The following is a 20917-nucleotide window of genomic DNA, read 5'->3' on the forward strand; positions in this document are numbered from 1 at the left end:
ATCTAGTTTTCTTGCTTTAGTACTTCAAAATAAAGAAAATTACCATGAAAAATATAATAAAAAGCCACACATGAATTCTGAAAATAAACAGATATTGATATTTTCTCGTATATGCTTCAGATCTTCTTTGAAATTAAAGGATGACAATTATAAATTTCTTTCATGCTTTTCCCAGATCCATTTTCTTTCTTGCTCTCCAGATACAAACTTAATGAATACTTCTGTATCTTTCCAATCTATGTATTTAATCTTTTACTATACACAGTGTATAGTTTCCTAAATTTGTATAAGTATACATTATATTTTACATAAATAGCAATGGTGCTTAGTTTTCTGCACTTGTTTTGTGTCACATAATTGATAAATACAAATACAAAAAAAATAATTTAGGGAACAAGTCTGAGCAATTTAGTTATAGTCAAAAAAAATTTCTCTAGAGATAGTTTCCAAAACGGTCCATTTTGATGAAGCTGGAATTGAAGTTACACTTGAAGAGTTAATATTTAGTATTTACTTAGTATAATGAGGAAGGGGAAAGGATATTTGTTAAACTCTACATGTGCGGCTTGCTGTACTAATAAGCTCTGTTATTTGATTAGATTGGAAAACCAGCTACTAATAAGGTATTAAATTGTCATTTTACAAATGAAAAATTGAGCCTCAGAGGAGTCAAGTAACTTTCCAAAGTCATACAACTCTTCAGAGACAATGGACAGAAGTGATGAAGAGCACAAATCTGGAGCCATATGGCTTGAGTTCACTTTCCAACTTCAAATCCATTAGTTGTATGACCACAGATAAGTCACTTAACTTTTCTGTGCCAAAGTTCCCTCATTTATATATGGGGTTGATGGTAGTATCTACCACAAAAGGGTATTGTGAACATTATGTAATAATGTTCACAGGGTTTTAATACATAAACCCCTGAGATTAGTGCCTGGCATTTCATGAACTATAAATAATTCCTACTAGAATTATTGGGCTTCCCAGGTGGCACAGGGATTAAGAATCCACCTGCCAATACAGGAGATGCAAGAGACAGGGTTCAATTCCTGAGTTGGGAAGATCCCCTGGAGTAGGAAATGGCAACCCGCTTCAGTATTCTTGCCTGAAAAATTTCATGGACAGAAGAGCCTGGCGAGCTACAGTCCATGGGGTTGCGAAGAGTCAGACATAGCTGAGCACACAGGCATGTGTATCATAATTATTATATTTGATCACTCATTCACCTCCTCCTTCAAAATATAATCAAAGGTAATAACACCAAAACAAACCAACAAACAGTAAAAGATGAAAACCAAATGAAAATGAGGAAGGGAGATACAAGCAGCAATTGAGCCAAAAAATATGTCTTTAAGTTCCTTGAGAAGCAGACAAAGGCGCCATGGAGGTGGGAAGAGGGGTCCCAGGTTCTTTCCTATCTAAATGTTGACAGTGCTCTCATGCATCCGGAAAGGAATACCTCAAACTCTTAGAAATGCAAGGATCTTTATCTAAAGCACATTAAGCAGGGTAATAAAACGTGCTCGAGAAAGTGATTTAACAAAACTGGAGAGGTTTCTTCACTTTGTTTGCTCTTGGTGAAAGTCTAGGATTTTATTCAATAAAAGCTGCTGAATTTGGACAAGGGTCAGGGTGACAGTCCAGGTGATGTGGCTTTCAGGTGCCTGCTGCACTCAGGGGAAAGCTTGGAGAAGCTGGAGCATTTTAAGGGACTGTATAGCATCGACCAACCTTCACAAATAAAGTGCTTTTGACAGCTGCTGAATGAAAACTGAGGTTTGAGGTCTTGCATGAGGATGGAGAGAAAAGCAGAAAAACCTGCTAACTATACCACTACAGCAGAAATAAATGTCAATAGTCATTCTGTGCCATTAAAAATTAGAGAAGCACTATGTTAATGAAGAGAAAAAAATGAAAAGATAAAATACATAGGTCCTTAGAAACCCAGGGGAGAAGCACAAACAAAGAAATTTGGAGAACAAAAGGATGAGAAAAATCTTTCTTACTGGAAACTTAAAAAAAATGACATGGGGAGCACATTGAAAGCAGCTCACTTTAGGTCTTTGAGAGTTTAAGAAAAAACCTGAGGGAGGTTAGTGAGTTTCTGGTATCCAGGAGCTTCTGTGTGGTCAGACTGGGCAACTGGGGTACCACCAATACCTCCAGAATGGGAACTGGATTTTAGAGTCCAAGAGAGAGGTCCAGTTTTCTCCCCATCGTGTCCTACCCTGACTGCACAGTGTAGCTGCTTAATAGATATTTATTGAGTAAATAAGTGAACTAGTAAATGAACCCCAGAAAAGCTAATTGCCAGTAGCTCTAGGAACAATATCTTTATTGTTATTTCTATATCTATATCTAGACACAGAAACAATATCACACTTAGAGAAGTTAAAGGTCTTAATATAGGTGTATAGTATTTCTTTTTTTTTTTTTTTTTGGTGTATAGTATTTCATGTTTCCCCAAAACACCACTGGAGCAGGGAGACAAAGGTAAAGAGGTACAAAAATGAAATATTCATAATAACGAAGGCATAAATAGAGTAAGTATAGCCCATGTTATGTAATAGAATATTAACTATAGAACTCTAGTATTCAAATAGGAAAATATGCATGCCATACAATTAAATGAAAAAAATAGTTGGCAATAGTAGATCAAGTATGACTTCAAATTTGCAAATCACAAAGTATATGGGTGTTTCCTATGTATTTTTCACAGAAAATAGCCTAAAATGTTAACAGTGCTTTGATTACTCTTATTTTCATTGTTTTTAATATTGTCCTTCCCTTAATGAAGATGCCCTCCCCTTATCCTATATTCATAATCAGAAGAGTAATAAGACTTAAGAGCTAAAAGTAAATTACTCTCCTGCTATAGTCAGATAGTATGTATTTTTGTTCTAATTCTGCCTGGGGACTCTTTAGGAAGTTAATTATACAGCTTAGAGCCAGTTACCTTATTTGGAGAGTAGAAATATTAATACTGATATGTGGCCTTTCAACTTTACAAGCAGATGTGTGGATGGAATGAGAGAATGCATGGAAAGCCATTTTGCAAGTTGCAAAATACTAGATGCATAGAACAGTATAGATGGGGAAGGGCATTGGGATGAGGAGGAAAATGAAAGGGAAGATGACTTCACAGGTTTGAGATCAAAGTAAATGAGTGTAGCCCATGGTAACATTTAGAGGCATCATTAGAACAATTTTCTTATGGGAACTGAAAAAATTATATAGAGTGTTAGATTATGACATTTTCATTCCTGCCATCAAGTTGTATAAAGATGGCATGTGGGCCTCCTTAAAAATTAAACTAGGTCTCTGCCTGTTGTTTCATTATGTACAAGATTACAGGAAGAGAAAATACACTCCCTCACCTCCCACTCAGAGGTTATGTGAGTAGTGAATACGAGGTAGTGGTTGAACCAAAAAATATTCTTATTTAATTCCTTAAATAAAAACCTGCCTAAAAAAATAAAGGTAAAAGCATAACTAATCATAACAACTTCTTTCCAAATCCATAATATCCTCTGTGTCCGCTTGATCACATCTGTTTCCTTGTTGACCTTCAGGGTCCTCATTTGTTAAATAAGAGGTATCAGCTAAGTCATCCCATAAGTCTCTTTAAATAGTAAGTTCTATGAGTCTCAGTTACCAATTTTATGTAATGATGATCATCCCCTCCTACATATCTGTAAAAATGATGGTCATCCCTTCCTACATATCTGTAAAAGAGGGAGTCAGAGCGAATGATCATCTTTCCAGTGACGCAGACATTCCTCTGGCTTCACTGAGAAACCTTGCTCCGCGTTTGCTGATTTGGCTGACACATTATACTAACATGTCATGATTCAATTTAACTTTGGGAAAGATATTTAAACTTTCTGAGCTTCGGTTCCTTCATTTGTAACCTGGGAATAAAGAGTACCCAGTTTGGAGGGTCCTTGTGGCGTTACATAAAATACTCAACACAAAATGATTAAAGCAGTCCCAGCACAAGGTACATGCACAATGAAAATTCAGTAGTATCATTGACCCAACAAGTTTTGAGTTTTTTTCCTAATGTTTTAAAGCTTAGCACTAGTGATGAGAAACCAGGCATTGAAAGATAGAATTTGACTTAGAGACCTATTTCTTGATATAAAACTCTTTTTGCAGAATCACATCCCACACAATCTAAAGAATGCCATATACTTCCATTAAATCTCAAGTGGCTGAAAAGGCTAATTTTCCTGACCCTACATTTGACTTCATTGGGGTGTACGCAGGCTAAACTGTACAAAGTTAAGCTACAACAACAAAAAAAAATGACCCCAAATTAATGTACTGTTTTTGTGCAAAAGGATAAATAGAGCATTTTATTAACACTTTTTTTTTTTTGCAGCAACAAAATGATAGTCCATATCTTTTCATTCAACACAGTAAAAGCGATGATCACATTACATCACTTTGAGACACAAAGCAAAAGATATTTTTATTATCTTAAGGTCAAGAATGGTTTGCGTTTTTAAAACAAACTTTATGTTTTATATTTGCAGTAGCAGGGCCTCCAGTCACTAGCACAATACAATGAGCAGATCAAATATCCAGAACAGACAAACACACCAATAATATTTTAAGTTGAATTGGGAAATGTATCATTGTCATTTTCAAACATCATAAAGAGGTCTGATGTTAACTTTTTAAAGGAAGAAAATCATTCCAACCACCCGAACAGCTACCAGAAGCAAAATGAAGATAAATATACAGACAGGAAATTTTATGCATTGCACTTATTGCTCGGTACACAAATGTTGCAATTTCTGTTGAGTTATATTAAGAAATGACAAGCAAAATGCCTCTGCCCCATCTAAAATTCTATGACTCTATGAAAGTAGAAATTGCAGTCCCCTAACCCAACATTAGGTGTATGCTATTTTTGGTTTCTTGTGAAGACCGTTTATTATGTATATGTGTATGGATATGTATAAGATATACAGATATATATAGATATAGTTTTAATATAATTTATTGTCCTATATATTTAAGACAAATATTTTAGTGGGAATTTAAATAATAAAATCATCTACTTATAATATCTCTATTAAGTTTACCTTTTCATATTATATATAGCTCTGTGGCACAAGTTTCATATATGTTTAATCAGTAAGGAACAAAGATACCTCTATCATGTCTATTTCTTTTGCTGTTAATATTGCATTTTAAGGGCTATATCTCCATAGTAAATTTCTTATTAGATTCTTTATGGTGTATGCATCTTTTTTTTTTTTCCTAATGCAAGTTACAACCAGTACAAAGTTGTAATAAAAAATACATTGAAGTCTATTTATTTTTAATATTTTTGCAAAAAAGTTATGTGATATGCTACATGAAAAGTCAGATTTTATTGAAGTGTGAAGTGTTTTATACTGTTAGGTAAATGAATGGAAGAACATGAAGCATACCCCTCACTCTACAACTTCCTTTTCACAGATAAAAGTGTTTGTGCCCAAGCATTTCATATAAAACACTGCAAGATATTCCTCTTGAGAATCAACAAAATAGTCTACATTGTGTAATAACAATAATTATTTAGTACACCTTGCTAGTTGCTAGCCCACAACATTCTTCTCTACATGAGAGATATCTCAACTCTATGATTTATACTCAATAAATGTTGCCAACACCCGATGCAGCCAACATGACAACTTCACCTTTTTTTAACAGGACTTCTGCACGATATCTTGCAATACGGTGTAACAAATACGTAAGTGCATTTTGCATGATCAAGTAGCTTTGGCTTCCTAACCTTTGTAGGATGGGATGTGCCAACTGTTTTAGTTGTGCTTTAGTAAGTGGTGATGAGTTTTAACTCATATGAATCTAATGAATAACTACTTACTTCTACAATTTTGACCAGTCAACCTTTAAATCACAAATGCAAGAATGGATGACTTGAATGGAAATGATGGAGTTTCACAACTTCTATAGATTGCACTTGATGGTAACTTTATGAGTTTGTTTTGATTTCATTTTTACAACAAGACTTGCCTGGTTGATATGTGTACATGTTTACACCACATCTTGTAAAATTTTTGTGCAATCACAATTAATTTAATCACAAACACTAAAAATAAATCCAGCAATTAACTTTGTTATGAATAATCATCTCGGTCCTTATAGTTGTATGAGTTTTGTACTTCTTCTTGTACAAATTCCTCTTTCTTTTCCCAACCATTGGGCCAACCTCCATTGGCCTGTGTTGTGGCACCGTAAGACTTAGTGGTACCATAATTTATATAATTTTGAGTAATGTCCCCTGTTTCTTCATCGAGCTCATCTTCATGGATAAATCCACATTTCTCTTCACTTGTTTCCTCAGGGTCTGCCCAGGGCTGCTTCTCTCCTGAGGCGAATATTGCATAAAATATAACTCCACCATAGTGGACTAGGGCAGCGATCAGGAAGACATACTGCCACTCTTCACGTGACTGCGGTGACAAAAAGCGGCATTGTGAGAACAAACTCCCTGGGTTTGAAAAGCCTAACATCTTCTCTGAAAGTTCCACCATTAAGCGTTTCCTAAAATGCTATCTTCAGGGGAAATCCTTGTTCTGTGTCTAGTTAACAAACACTGTCAGTGAAATGTTCTATATTACTGTGACTCTCATTATTCAAAACTTTTTAGTCTAAAGTTCTGAAATAGAACTCCAAAGATGTCTATGGTCTGCTCATTTTTTAAATTTCATAATCTTTCTGTAAATTCCGTTGAGTTACTTAGTTTTTTCTTCCACTTCTTTTATTTCCTTTTAGTAAACCATAATTTAAAAGGTCTACCTATAAAGATAAATACTGATAACAATATTCTTGTCACCAGAGAAGCCCTAATTTAGAAACTCTACCTATAAAGACAAATACTGATAGCAATATTCGTCCATCAATTACTACAGAGAAGTCTAAATTGATGTTAACAAATAAAGCTGTGAAGATTTCCATTTGTCTGTTCAAATGAGCTAGGATGTTGTTGTTTTGCCACACCAGGGATACTAGAAGTATTAGAAGGTGTTGAAAGTATAACCTTTATCGGCTGGAGAAGCAGGCTCCCTCAGAGTTTGGAAAGAGATTTCTTCTGAGCCTCAGTTATCTCCCCTACTCAGAGATGTGGTGACTGGACCACAAGCAGAATGCCACAGAGAACATACAGATGCTTTTCCTAATCATGAGAGAGAGTATTCTACAAATGAACATCTCTTGCTCTGTCTTACCTTATTCTTTGTCATTGCACCAACAATAATAGGGCAAACCATTCCTGACAATGTGCCAACACCATTCGAAATGCCCATTAAGATACTGGCATATCTTGGAGCAATATCCAAGTGGTTGACATTGAAGCCTGAAATACACACAGAAGGTGTGACTCAGAGAATCCCAAACCTTACAGAAGTAGGTGACTACAGAATTTTCTCCACCACCCTCACCAACCTCCTTAAAAGACACCAGGTTCATAGCATGTGCTTAACTATTTTTGATAATTTAGCTCAGAGATATAATGAGAATAGAAAGAGGTATGATTTGTTATCCAATACTTAACATGTGATATTTACTCCATAGAGAAGAGGAGATGCTCATTAAAAAAAAAAAAAAAAAGAGGGGATAATCAGGGGTAAGTAAGTAGTGAATAGTAACAAACACCAATGTGTTAGTCACTCAGTCATGTCCAAGTCTTTGCGACCCCATAGACGATAGCCCACCAGGCTGCTCTGTCCATGGGATTTTCCAGGCAAGAATACTGGATTGGGTTGCCATTTCCTTCTCCAGGGGATCTTCCCAACCCAGGGATCAAACCCAGGTCTCCTGCATTGCAGGCAGATGCTTTACCGTCTGAGCTACTTTCGTCGTTGTTATTTTCTAGTGGAAATATGTTGAGTAAACTTTATCAACAGTCAAAATGTTAGAGGAAAGTAGAATATAAATTTCTTTAAAATCAGAATGTTACAAGTATATATTTTTTTAAAAGTATCTTACCAGAAATAGCAAATCCACTGAATCCCACGGCAAGTACCAAGAATGAGATTGCGACCCCTCTAGTGTGAGAATAACCAACAACCAGAAGCAGCGTGGCCTCCATGCCAAAACCTTCAGAAACAGACACATGAAAATACTTCAGAAATTTATGTCAATGTTTCCAGTGAGTCAAAACTATTAAAAATGATCACACTTATTTGACCTAGAAAAACACTTCAGGGATTCTATCTTCAAAATAATAATAACAGTCATTTATTCACAGAAGTTACTGAAGCCTTCTTTGTGTTTTAAGAAAAACAACAAAAACAACCTTAAGTTTCAATAGTGGGAAGGGTCAAGTCAGTTACGCAATTATCTAAAACTAGAAGTTATAAATATTTGAAGATGGGAGAATGATTCTGAATGAACATTAAAGGTACAAATTTAATAGCATATGTGATATGCATAAGAAAAGCTGAATCATGTCGATTTGAACTTTGTGAAGTAAAAACGTGTTCTTAGCATACTTACCACCACAATTCATGATCTTCCTTACTGTAGTAGTTGAAAGAATTTGTTTGCTTCTTAGAAAATCTGCAATCTGCCCTCCAATAGGTACAATAATTGTCATTACTAAGTGTGGCACAGCAGATAGCATGCCAACCTGATGAGAAACGAAAAGGAGAGGAATAAGCAATGTGGGCAATTTAATGGTCTTGTAAGCTCTTTATGGACAAAGGAAGGAAAGAGTACTGTCTGTAAATGACCACTTACTCATTCTCAGAGTAAGCAATAACTTCCAGAGAATAAATGAGAAAAGCTAAGCACATTTGCTTTGATTCTTGTTTCTCTTCTAGACGATAACACTTCTTTTCTGCTATGTGTCAGTAAATCTTGAGTTTCTGAGTAAACTATCCTGAATTTTATCACAGAATGATTCACATTTATGTGCCTATTTTATAGTCTTAAATATGTTTGTAGAAATTCATCATTAGCAACAGAGGAAAAGAGAAAGAGAGACAAAATCAGAGAGAAGAGAAATACGTTTGACAAACCTTGAAGAGACTATTTTAAAATTTGTTTTTAATTCATAATAAAGATAAAACCTTAATTGCATGTTAAATATATCTTATGTTTAGTTTCTATAGATTAAGAGCTCAGAAAATACAGATCAATTCTCAGTTTTAGGCATTTTCCATGTCAAATAGCAATATTTGGTTACACTGTCACATAGCATACTTAGTTTCTGAACTAATTTCATACTAAATGGCTCAATTTAAAACCTAACCTGCCAGCATCAATTCAACATACATTTTTTTGATCAACAATTATGTGTAAAACACTGTCCTCTGGGCATCACAGAGGCAGAAATTGTGAATAAAATATATTTTAATTGTGTATTACCACACATATGGACTTAGTAAATTTCATACACATCAATATATAAGGAAGATTTTTACTAAGCATACTTTGAAGAACAATTCCTAGAAAATAGTAAATATTAGATAAATGTTCATTATTTGTACAGATGTGTCCTTCCAAACTAGATTACTGAAGGATTAAGAAAAGATTCTGTTTTATTTTACAATGCTGTATACTGTGGTATCACGACCATGGACTTGGAATGATTAATGACTAATTGAGATACTGCTGCTGCTGCTGCTGCCAAGTCGCTTCAGTTGTGTCCGACTCTGTGCGACCCCATGGACTGCAGCCTACCAGGCTTCTCTGTCCATGGGATTTTCCAGGCAAGAATACTGGAGTGGGTTGCCATTTCCTTCTCCAACTGAGATACTAAATGACTCTAAATAGCTTAAATATCCAAGCAATTTTATTCTTTCTTTCACTCCAGACAGAAACTTTTAATATTATTATCTTCATTGCAATGATGAAGAAACTATGACTTAAAAAGATTATGCCATTCTCAAGAGGTTGAGAAGATTTATATATGAGTATAGGCTGAGACTCTGTATGTGTGTGTGTGTGTGTGTGTGTATATATACACATATGAAAAAGTCATTGCACTTGTGGTTTTATCTGTAGGATACTCAGTTTAACTAAGGTTGATTAAAACAATCCCCTGTATAAATACTTTAGTTCACTTAAATTTTCCTGCACTTTTGAAGCATGGTCTTTTTTTAAAGTTAATTTTTATTGGGGTATAGTTGCTTTACAATATTGTGTTACTGTATAGCACAGGGAACTCTACTTAATGCACTGTGGTGAAAACCGAGGACACAATTATTCAAGAACAGGACCAAAGTTATGTATTAATACTCTCTTGCGGAGCTTAGATTTAGGACCATGTCAGCCTGGATCCAAATCTCATATTTTATTGCCTCCATCATCTCCTTTTCACATACTTTAGATAAGTCAGTAATTTTTTTAAACCAGTATAATCAAAATCTTCAGGCCGATTTGTATGTGTAGAATTTATCAAAATTTTAATTAAAATATAATAAGTGAATTAATCAACATAGATGCTGATTACATTTAGGTTTTGCAGAATATCGTGCACTCAGGCACTTTCTGTTAATTGGAGCTAAGGGCCAGAATGACCACACAGTTTCATTAACATCAGTTGGTTCCCTCACTCTCCCCGATGAGACTAGACTTTATTAATAGCCTCTCAGTGTCATACTCGTCCTAGATTGTGAAAATGGACTCACACCTCCAGCAGCCTTTGTTGAGACGTATAACACCTCTCAGAGCTCACGAAGGCTACCCTGCAATGTTTGATCAGCTCCAGAGAGAAGAGCCCTGTCTAAAGCAGTCATTCTTCTCAGGCATGGAGGAAGCAGTTTCCTTAGAAACAGGGATTACAAAAGAGCTCTTAGAATAGCTACTCCTAAACTCGGGTTTTCTTCAGTTTCAGGCCTCAGATAGTCATTCAAAGAGGCATAATATGAATAGCAAGCCCAGCTGGACTTATGTAATGACATGAAGAGAAATGGCAAGTCCATGGCCAAAGCAGACAAATGTATTCAGCAAAGCACTTGTCACTGAGATGGCATTGAGAAAATACTTGCTTCATGTTTAAATGAATTATGGTTTACCTGAATTTGAATGGCATAGTAAAGGGAATTGAAACATAAATTGAAGGATATGGGCTTAAACTTAATTCTGTCGCTTATTGTTAGCTTGGCCTTTGATAATTTAAATACTTTCCCTAGCTTCTGTTTCTCCATCATTTCAATAGAAATGATGATAGTTATTCAGTTGGTGGACAGGTTATTCATGAATATGAGAAGACCTTGTAAATTTCAATATATTGTAGTATTTTATGTTCATTTAATCCTTACAAGAATCTTAAAATGATTACATTTTCATACCTACAAATAAATGTAGCATTGAGCATGCTGTGCTGTAGCTGGAAATGTTTTATTTTTGTCTACACCACCAAGCTGTGAACACTTGAGGAACCACATTTTTATTTCTCAATATAACACATAAATCTTCACATATAAATGCTTGCCAAATGATTAAACTGGATAAATAAGATACAAGAATGTTTTCAGATATTTTTGCTATCCTCAAATCTTTTAGCCAGACAGATTTCTGAGGGTGTCGAAGCAGAGTTAGATTGATAATTATATAAATACAATTTCATTTAAATGAAATATTTTTTTGTTCACTGATGTATTGCCTTTGACCTGAAACTTAAAGGGAATTATACTTGTTTACAAGAAAAAAGGCTATGTTGTTGCCCGTCCCAACCAAGAGGTAAACTCTCTGAGGGCAAAGACTAGGTCTGTTTTGTTTATATCCCAGCAACAGTTTTTAGCAGGCATTTAAATGTAACAGGCACTCAGATGCCTAACTTAGTCTTTGTTTACTAGAATTAATTTGTTTTGTTTTGTTTTTTCATTTTATTTTTTAACTTTACAATATTGTGTTGGTTTTGCCATATATCAAAATGAATCCGCCACAGGTATACATGTGTTCCCCATCCTGAACCCTCCTCCCTCCTCCCTCCCCATACCACCCCTCTGGGTCGTCCCAGTGCACCAGCCCCAAGCATCCAGTATCGTGCATCGAACCTGGACTGGCGACTCGTTTCATATATGATATTATACATGTTTCAATGCCATTCTCCCAAATCATCCCACCCTCTCCCTCTCCCACAGAGTCCAAAAGACTGTTCTATTCATTTGTAATTCTAATTTTCAAGATAAAATTTAGGAGATAAAATATTGGCAAAGAAACTTAATAGTCACTAAAGTACAAAAGTAACGCTCTTTTTAAAGAAGGATAATTTTTACATACCTTGCTGATTTCAAATCCAAAGACTTCCTCAAAATATGCTGGCTGACTAATAAGCAATAAATAAAAAGTCCAGCTTCTGCAGAAGTTTGCAACAATTATTGCATAGACTGGCATAGATGTAAAAAATTTTCTCCATGGAGTCTTGAATTTCTGAAATTCCAAAAAAAGAGCCATTCGGATCATTTTAAATATTTCCTAACTTAAATGAGAATCATAGATACTTTTGCATTTTTAGGATGTGTATGCTGAAGCATGAGTAGGAGATAGGCAGGAGGTAGTGAGTTGTTAATTGCACCAGTCCAGTTAACCTTAGCGGCATAAATAATTGTTGGAAGAAGAAAAGAAGATATGGCTGTCCTGATTAAATTGTTTCAGTTTTAGAAATAGATAAGATTCTGTTTTCCTCAAAAAGTAATTCCAAATGCATAGATCCTAGTTTCCAAGATTTTTGTTTTGTTTTGGCAGTGATAGATCAGGCCTCAGCTGAAACTCACTGCCAAATCAATGACCTTGTTATCTGACATATTTTATATAAAATGTTGAAAATTCAACGCAGTTAGGAAAAGAAAAATAAGAAAAATGTGCAGTATTCTAGACCCCATCAAAAGTTAATAACAACATTACCTAACTACAAATTCTCTTGGTAGCCAGTGGATATCAGTATAAATTCTGTGACACTGGAGTGCAAGAGTCTTTAAAATTCACATGGTATACATCTGGGTTAAGCATTTGGCCACCCAGCACACCATAACTAGCTATTTAAGATATTCAAGACATTAAAAATTAACTTAAATATGATTAGCTTTGCTTATGACACTCATTAAAAAATTATACCTGGTATATTTAAAGATGCTGTGTATGCCCAAATACAAAGCAATTATCTTCCCTCAAGACTAACATTTTTTAGACCTTAAAAAATCTCTCATAGTTCCAAACACTTTCTCAATTCTTTATTTTGAACACAGAAATACTCTTTGGTGAAGGGGCAATAGCCTAATATAAATGTTTATCACTAGTTTTGGGATTTTTTTTAGTATTATTTATTTATTTAGGCTTTATTTATTTTAATACTATTTGTTTATTTAGGCTGTGTTGGGTCTTCATTGTTGTGCAGGCTTTTCTCTAGTTGTGACAAGTAGGGCTTACTCCCTAGTTGCAGTGCACGGGCTTCTCATTGAGACAGCTTCTCTTGGGGAGGAGGAGGAGCTTAGCTGCTCCCCAGCACGCAGGATCTTCCCGGATGAGGGATGGAATCCGTGTCTCCTGCACTGGAAGGTGAATTCTTTCCCTCTGAGCGACTAGGGAAGCCCTATCTTGGATTCTCAACCTAATAAGTTAGTAAAAGAGGTGGCAAACAGTTTTTTACAAGATTTAGTCATGATTGCTGGGTGTAGAGCCTCATAATTACTAGCAGTGGTTGTGAATCTAATCAAACTTTTTACAGATCACTTTAAAGTGATATAGTAGGAAGATACATTGTGGTGATCACAGGGAACAAATCAAAAAACAAAAACCTGTCCTAACAATAAATAGTGAGTATTTTTGCTTTAGGTAAAAGTTTCTAGTGACACCATCATAGATGGATTCAAAAAGTGCAAATTTAAAAGAATTTTTTCCTGACAAGTTCTAGAAAAATGGTGCCAGATGAATATACTTATTTCAAAGATAATAAAAATGACCAAATACAGGAATGTCTATTATAGCATTGTATTTTAATAAGTAATAACTTCAGAAGATTTTAAGAAGAAAATATTTTTCTTGCAGAGAAGGTGTTGTTTTCAATTTATATCAGGATCATCTTCATTAAGTACTTTTTCTTCAGGCCACAAAGCACTTCATCAAATGTATGAGAAAGTGTCTAGTCATCTCTCTTAAAAACTATTGGTGGCTGTAGGGGGACTTATGATATTTTGATAATATTCTATTTACTGAACTGGTTGTTTGCTTCATAGGTGTGTTTAGTTTGTAAAAATTCAGCAAGCTATTTGCTTATATTTGTACATTTTTCTGTTTGCATATTTAATCATTTTGTAGAGAAAATGAACAGATTTAAAAGACATAAGAATAAACTACAATATATGATCCTTAATTTGATCTAAACTTCACAAACAATGGCTACAAAAGACATGAATACTGATTAGATATTAGGATTGAACTGGACATCTGAAATTTCAATATGATCTAGTATTGGATAATGTTAGAGAATTACTTTTAGTTGTGTTAGGTATGATGATAGTACTTAGATTATAAAGGAGAATATTATTTTTCTAGAGAAGCATGTATTTGTGGGTAAAGTATTATGACATCTCATTTACTTTAAAATTGCTCAACAAAAAGAAAAAGTGAAATAAATAAGGCAAGATGTTAAAAACTTTTGTTTCTATGCAGTGGATATATAGATATTCCTGTTACTTATTCTTTCTGTTATATGTTGAACTTGATCACAATAAAAAGTTCAAAATAACTAAAATACAAGTTCTATTCCCACTTGATCTCATTTTTAAATTTACTTCAGGAAAGTAAAAAAAAAAGAAAAATCAGTAAGAAGTAAAATACTGTGTTTGGAAAAATAGTAAATTCTAAGAAATGGAGAGTTTGAGCTTACCTATACTGTTTTATCAATCTACCAATTACTCTCTTTTGAGTCATTTCCAGAAATTGGTTTTCACTTAGACTAAATTTCTTGCTGTTTTAAAAAATATATACCTCACTTCAACACCACACAATCTCTCAAGAACTGGTAAATAGAAGAAGCATATTTTATCAATGATGATATGAGCTAATCAGAGTATTTTGGACTAGAACAGGAAGCTAAGTATGAACCCGCCTCCACACCATCACTTGTTTCTTGAGTAGCTACCATCAGAAAAAAAATTATCAGTCTATTTACAGAAGAAAACAGGAACGGGTGCCTTCTAATGCCAGACTATTTAGCTAATGGAACAACTACAATGTAAGATTTTTTTTTTAAAGAACCGGCTTAATTTTGAATGTTACCCAATATGGCCTTTTCTTATTCATTAAAGACCAAGATGCCCTCAGCAACAATCAGTGACAGACCTTTTTTCCTAGAATGAGATGCCAAGGACAGGCCTTCCCTAACAAATGAAGCAGAGAATCAGAGCTGAAATCAAATACAACTGAAGTTGGGGGGAAGCATAATGCATAAGAGTCCTTGGTTATGCACAGTAACTTTCAACTCCTAGCATAAAGAAATTGAGTTGATTAGGTCCTGAATTACTGAGACTGTCTACAATATTTTTGCTTAAGGGTTTTATTTTATTTTTATAGCATCAGATGGGTATTCATTAGTTGCTATTTATGATGTATTAATATGTGTACTAAAATATTTGTATTACTGATATAGAACTGCATTTCTTTCTCTATCAGCAAATCTTGCCCAAGAAACTAAATTATAATCAGAAAAAGCCTTTACAATATTATAACACTTGATCTTCATATGATAATCCTAAAATGGTAATGTTTTATCAATAAAAGGGTTATATTATATAAAGAATATTTTTCAGATTAGCTACCTATGGTTGGCATACTAATGTTTTAGTATTTACTAAATTATGTAGAAATACACATGTATAAAACTTAGATTTAGAATATTCAGTGAATAAAAATATCTCCTTTCATGACTGTGTTAGGTGATTTGACATTTCCTGTAATCTAAATTTAACAAATACTAGTTGAATTTTGTTTCAATTAGCTATGTTGAGCTATTTTAAAAAATTTACTGAGGTTTACAGCTCCAGTATTATAGCTATAATCCAGTTAAAATTTGAAGGTGCTTAAGAAAAGTTAAAGAAAAAAAGAAATCATAGATGGAAGAAGGAGCAATCATTTCTAAGTCAGGGAATACACATGGAGTTAAAAAAAAAAAAGCAATCATGACTGATACTAAATTAGTTTTGCTGAATAGGGACACATAAAACAATCTGCTTGGTCGAAGAGAGGTGAGATGGAGAACAAGAATAGGAATATACACCATAATAAAGTTCTTACTTCCATTGCACCTAAAAGATTTGCACTCTCTCCAATGCTTTCTTCTATGTACCTACGTTCTTCATCTGTAATAGTAGGATGCTTTGCAGGACTCTCGTAGGACACCAAAAGCCAAAACATGTACCAGATCATTCCAAAGCTTCCTGAAAGTAAGAGTTCAAAAGGAGGAAGTCAAGGAAAGGCATACTCACCTAACTATTTCCATTTAACAGTCAGTAGCTGGGATAAAATTACAGTAATCTTGTAACAGGATTATAAAATGTGAATTTGAGCTTATGCTTCTCCAAATGAACCTAGCCATCTCTACTTGTCTTTTATCACTAGACTTCACGCAATCTGAAGACTGGTGCTGTAATTTAATCTTTGTCACTGTTAAACAATGCTGAAACACAGGAAACTCACAATAAATATTGAATGGTATAGTTTGGAACATGTTCATACATTCAACAAATATTTACTGAACAGTTACTTTTCCAGGTACTCTGCTGAATGAGAGAAATATGATAAACAAGAAAACACTCCTGTCCTCAAAAAATTTCGCTGGAAGTAAATCCTTTTATTTGTGTCTGTCTTTAATATAGGTAGTGGTCTGCATTTCCAGGGGAAAGAAATGCTTTTTCCCCTCTCCTGTTAGCACGTGCAGATCTAATAATGTGTGTGTGTTAGTCGCTCAGTCGTGTCTGACTCTTTGCAGCCCCATAGATGATAGCCCACTAGGCTCCTCTGTCCATGCAATTCCCAGCTCTAGTAAACAGACTATTAAATAAAATCCAAAAGAATATTCTTGGGCTTCTCTCATAGCTCAGTTGGTAAGGAATTGGCCTGCAATGCAGGAGACCACAGTTCAGTTCCTGGGTTGGGAAGATTCCCTGGAGAAGGGATAGGCTACCCACTCCAGTACTGGTGGGCTTCCCTTGTGATTCAGCTGGTAAAGAATCCGCTGGCCATGTGGCAGATCTGGGTTTGATCCTTGGGTTGGGAAGATCCCCTGGAGAAGGGAAAGGCTACTCACTCCAGTATTCTGGCCTGGAGAAGTCCACGGACTAGTCCATGGGGTCGCAAAGAGTTGGACACAACTGAGCGACTTTCACTTTCAATTTTCTGAAGAATATTTTAGCCTGAATAGATACTGTACATGAAACATGAGCTTCTATAATTAATGTGGTAATATTTAACAGTTTATGTGACTGTATACCAAAGCATATGCCTATTGATCATTGTTTGGACAGATGAAAGTTATAAATTCCAATACAATAACCATGCTACTGCAAGCTCTATTTCATCCCTTTATTCAGCACTTTCACCACTAAAATATGCCCTTATTGTGCAATATAAATCTGAAGCATCAATAACAGAAAAAAATCACATAATGTATCCTGATTCTCATCAACTGGTCATTTCATTTTTTCCTCATACTGTTCTATTTCTCCCTTGGGTAACAATCTAATCTCTGATCACTATAATACTATATATATATATATTTTTTGGGGGGTGGGGGGGCTAGTCAGTCTCTAAGTGCTTCTTAATATCATAACTTCTGATGTACTGTGCCCTTTTAATTACTGAATATGATAGCAAACACAATTTGGAATCAGATGGTGTGTGACAGCTTGGTAGAGTGTAGTGGTTGTGGAATATGGTTCTCCCATATTCAAATTGAGGCTGTGTCACTCATTAGCTACATCTTCTAATCAGTAACTAAATCTCTGAAAATCTCTACTACCAAATGAGATAATTCATTTTTTAATAAGATTTTTGCAAACAGAAGTTAAATAAGGCAATACATAAAGAAACTAGCATAGTGGATGGCACAAGATAAGTACTCAATAAATGAGAACTCTTGTAATTGAGTAATAATGATAATTTCCACTAACTGAATACATCTGAAGTGCTAGACACTCAGCTAATTGCTGTATATGCGTTATCTTTTTAAAACTTAAGCTGCCATATGGGTCTTATCTCATTAATTAAAAAAAAAATGAATATTTAACATGTGGCTCAAAGACCAAGCTTTTGTCATATACAGCAAGTAAGCAAGTACTATTATTATGATATTTTCAGATTGTGCATGTGTGTTAAGTCACTTCAGTCATTGTATACGACTCTGCAATGCTATGGACTGTAGCCCACCAGGCTCCGCTGTCCATGGGATTCTCCAGGCAAGAATGCTGGAGTGGGCTGCCATGCCCTCCTGCAGAGGATCTTCCTGACTCAGGGATTGAATCGGCATCTCTAATGTCTCCTGCATTAACAGGCAGGTTCTTTACCACAGTGCCACCTGGGAAGCCATTCAATGATAAGTATGAAATGGGATATAGCTTGAAATAACAAGGTAGGTTTCTCTTGGGTCCTTTGTGGAAAATTCATATTCTTAAAGTCACATCACATCTTCAATTAAATAATGGACTAAGGCACAAATCAGAGAATTTAAGGGATGGCCATACCAACTTTCGGAGAAGGCAATGGCAACCCACTCCAGTGCTCTTGCCTGGGAAATCCCATGGGTGGAGAAGCCTGGTAGGCTGCAGTCCATGGGGTAGCGAAGAGACAGACATGACTGAGTGACTTCACTTTCACTTTTCACTTTCATGCTTTGGAGAAGGAAATGGCAACCCACTCCAGTGTTCTTGCCTGGAGAATCCTAGGGATGGGGGAGCCTGGTGGGCTGCAGTTTACGGGGTCACACAGAGTCGAACATGACTGAAGCAACTTAGCAGCAGCAGCACACCAAATTTACTATATACCTTGTAAGTAAGTGCTTTAAATATCTTTGAATTATGGGCTTTAAAATAAAATCAAACAAAAGCTATGGATTAAAATCTGTTAAAAAAATTTCCCTAGAAAACAAAAATATGTTCAACTGCATATATAGCTCACCATTTAGGGTATTCATGAATCCAAAACCCAACCATGGCTTTTAAACCAGGATAAGATCCTCCACTATTTACATTCTATAAATATAAGAATTTGTTTTGATGAGAACATTTCAAAATGAAAATGGATCATAGCACATTTGGAAGCAGCCAAATTCTGTTCTGTTCTCCCACATGACTTCATTAATCTTTCATATTCTCCTGCCCATGTCCAAAACTGGTATTAATTAGTGACAACATCAGTTGGAATCCAGATCTCTTATCTTTCTTCTTTTCTCTTTATTAAAAAAGTGTATCTTAGCAAAAGACTATGGGATACTTTCAAGAAGTAAGATTCCATATTCTGGTTAGAAAGTGAATAGAAAGGGAGTTTGGACTTTGGGCTTCCTGTCATTTTTATTTCCACTTGGGGGCTTAATCTTCTTTAATCCTGGGGAAATGTGGACTAAACTGTACTGCCCCTGCAGCAACTGCTAATATTTCATCACAAGATCGAATGTTTGCATTAACACTAATATGGCCTTTAAGCTTCCTATCCCATTGAGTCTCAAGGAAATAGAATCAGGGAAATGACCAAGAAAGTAAGAATCAAAAAGAGAAGTTGGTGCTGCCTAGCTTCTTCCTTTTAATCAGCTTTGAATCAAGAGCTAAATTAAAATTTTCATAATCAAGGGCAACACATACTGTACATTACAAAGTTTTCATCTGCAATGTGATTGCTTTTAAAAATAATAATATTACAGAGAAAATCGCAGATATAGAATATTGGCCTTGATCTTAGATTATAAAGAAAAGAATCAATGAAAAAACAATAGTGAGTAAACACAGAAGTATATTCATTGATCTATCATACGGCTTTAGTTTATGCACATTTCTTTTAATTCTATTATACAGAAATGCAACATACCATAGACATAGAATACGGAAGACCAGCCAGTATACTGCACAAGAATGCCAGCTAAAGGCATTGCAATCACAGCTCCAGCATAGGAACCTAAAGTAGAAGAGAAAATGAGAGAAAAGTAAGTGAAATCAATAGAAACTCTTGACTTCATCTCATTTTCCTTGACTGGATCTTACAAACACATCCTTGCACACTTGGATGTATATGCACTCTCATCCACATACTTCAAACACATATCCAGGAGTACAAGACTACACAAGTGAATATAACCTACACACCCAAGTCAGAGATATAAAAGTAGTACAACTATAATAAAAAACAAATTCAAAAAACTATAATAAAAATAATTAATGAATATATTTGAAAATCCAGAAGAAATGAATAAACTCCCAGAAAAATACAAAATGTAAGAGGGAGTAGAAGATTTGAGTAGACTAGTAATAATTAAAGAAATTGAGATCGTGGGTCAAAAACCTTTCCTCATGTACACATACAGACACACCTCAAATGGTCTTACAGATGAGTTTTAGCAACTTTCAATTCTTACAAAAGTTGTTCCTAAGCTTTTATGCACATAACTGTATCTGCACATAATACTCACCACAAAAGGAGGTGGTTGCCAATCGACTCCTCTCTAAAGGGGGAGCCCATTTGCTCCATATCCCATGACATGCTGGGTAGGTGACACCCTGTGATGGAAAGAAATATATCAGCACTGTTTAGAATCTTGGATCATAGGAAAATAAGCACATTCACTTCTCTGATGTGATGCTGTTTTCTTAGAATGGGCACAGGGTCCCCAGTTGCCGTGTGAGGGCCTTTCTTTGCTGATTCCATAAAATTCCATTTTAAAAACTTTCAGCCCAGACCAGGTAAG

General features: G+C 35.1%; 1 protein-coding gene across 3 annotated transcripts in view; it reads right to left on the reverse strand.

Annotated features, from left to right (window-relative positions):
* Nucleotides 1-4447: 4447 nt before the first annotated feature.
* SLC17A6 (solute carrier family 17 member 6) overlaps nucleotides 4448-20917 on the reverse strand; it is a 41296-nt gene continuing 24826 nt past the window's right edge. For all 3 annotated transcript variants that reach the window (XM_070782508.1, XM_019954529.2, XM_070782509.1), the window contains 8 exons: nucleotides 20642-20729; nucleotides 20044-20130; nucleotides 16264-16406; nucleotides 12253-12402; nucleotides 8518-8650; nucleotides 8008-8118; nucleotides 7248-7375; nucleotides 4448-6473 (listed from right to left, as the gene is read on the reverse strand). In XM_070782508.1, the coding sequence (XP_070638609.1) occupies nucleotides 6138-6473; nucleotides 7248-7375; nucleotides 8008-8118; nucleotides 8518-8650; nucleotides 12253-12402; nucleotides 16264-16406; nucleotides 20044-20130; nucleotides 20642-20729 (1176 nt within the window). In that variant the 3' untranslated portion in view covers nucleotides 4448-6137. The remainder of the gene's footprint in view (nucleotides 6474-7247; nucleotides 7376-8007; nucleotides 8119-8517; nucleotides 8651-12252; nucleotides 12403-16263; nucleotides 16407-20043; nucleotides 20131-20641; nucleotides 20730-20917) is intronic.

This window comes from Bos indicus, chromosome 29 (assembly GCF_029378745.1).
Source record: "Bos indicus isolate NIAB-ARS_2022 breed Sahiwal x Tharparkar chromosome 29, NIAB-ARS_B.indTharparkar_mat_pri_1.0, whole genome shotgun sequence".
In the NCBI taxonomy this organism is placed as follows: domain Eukaryota; kingdom Metazoa; phylum Chordata; class Mammalia; order Artiodactyla; family Bovidae; genus Bos; species Bos indicus.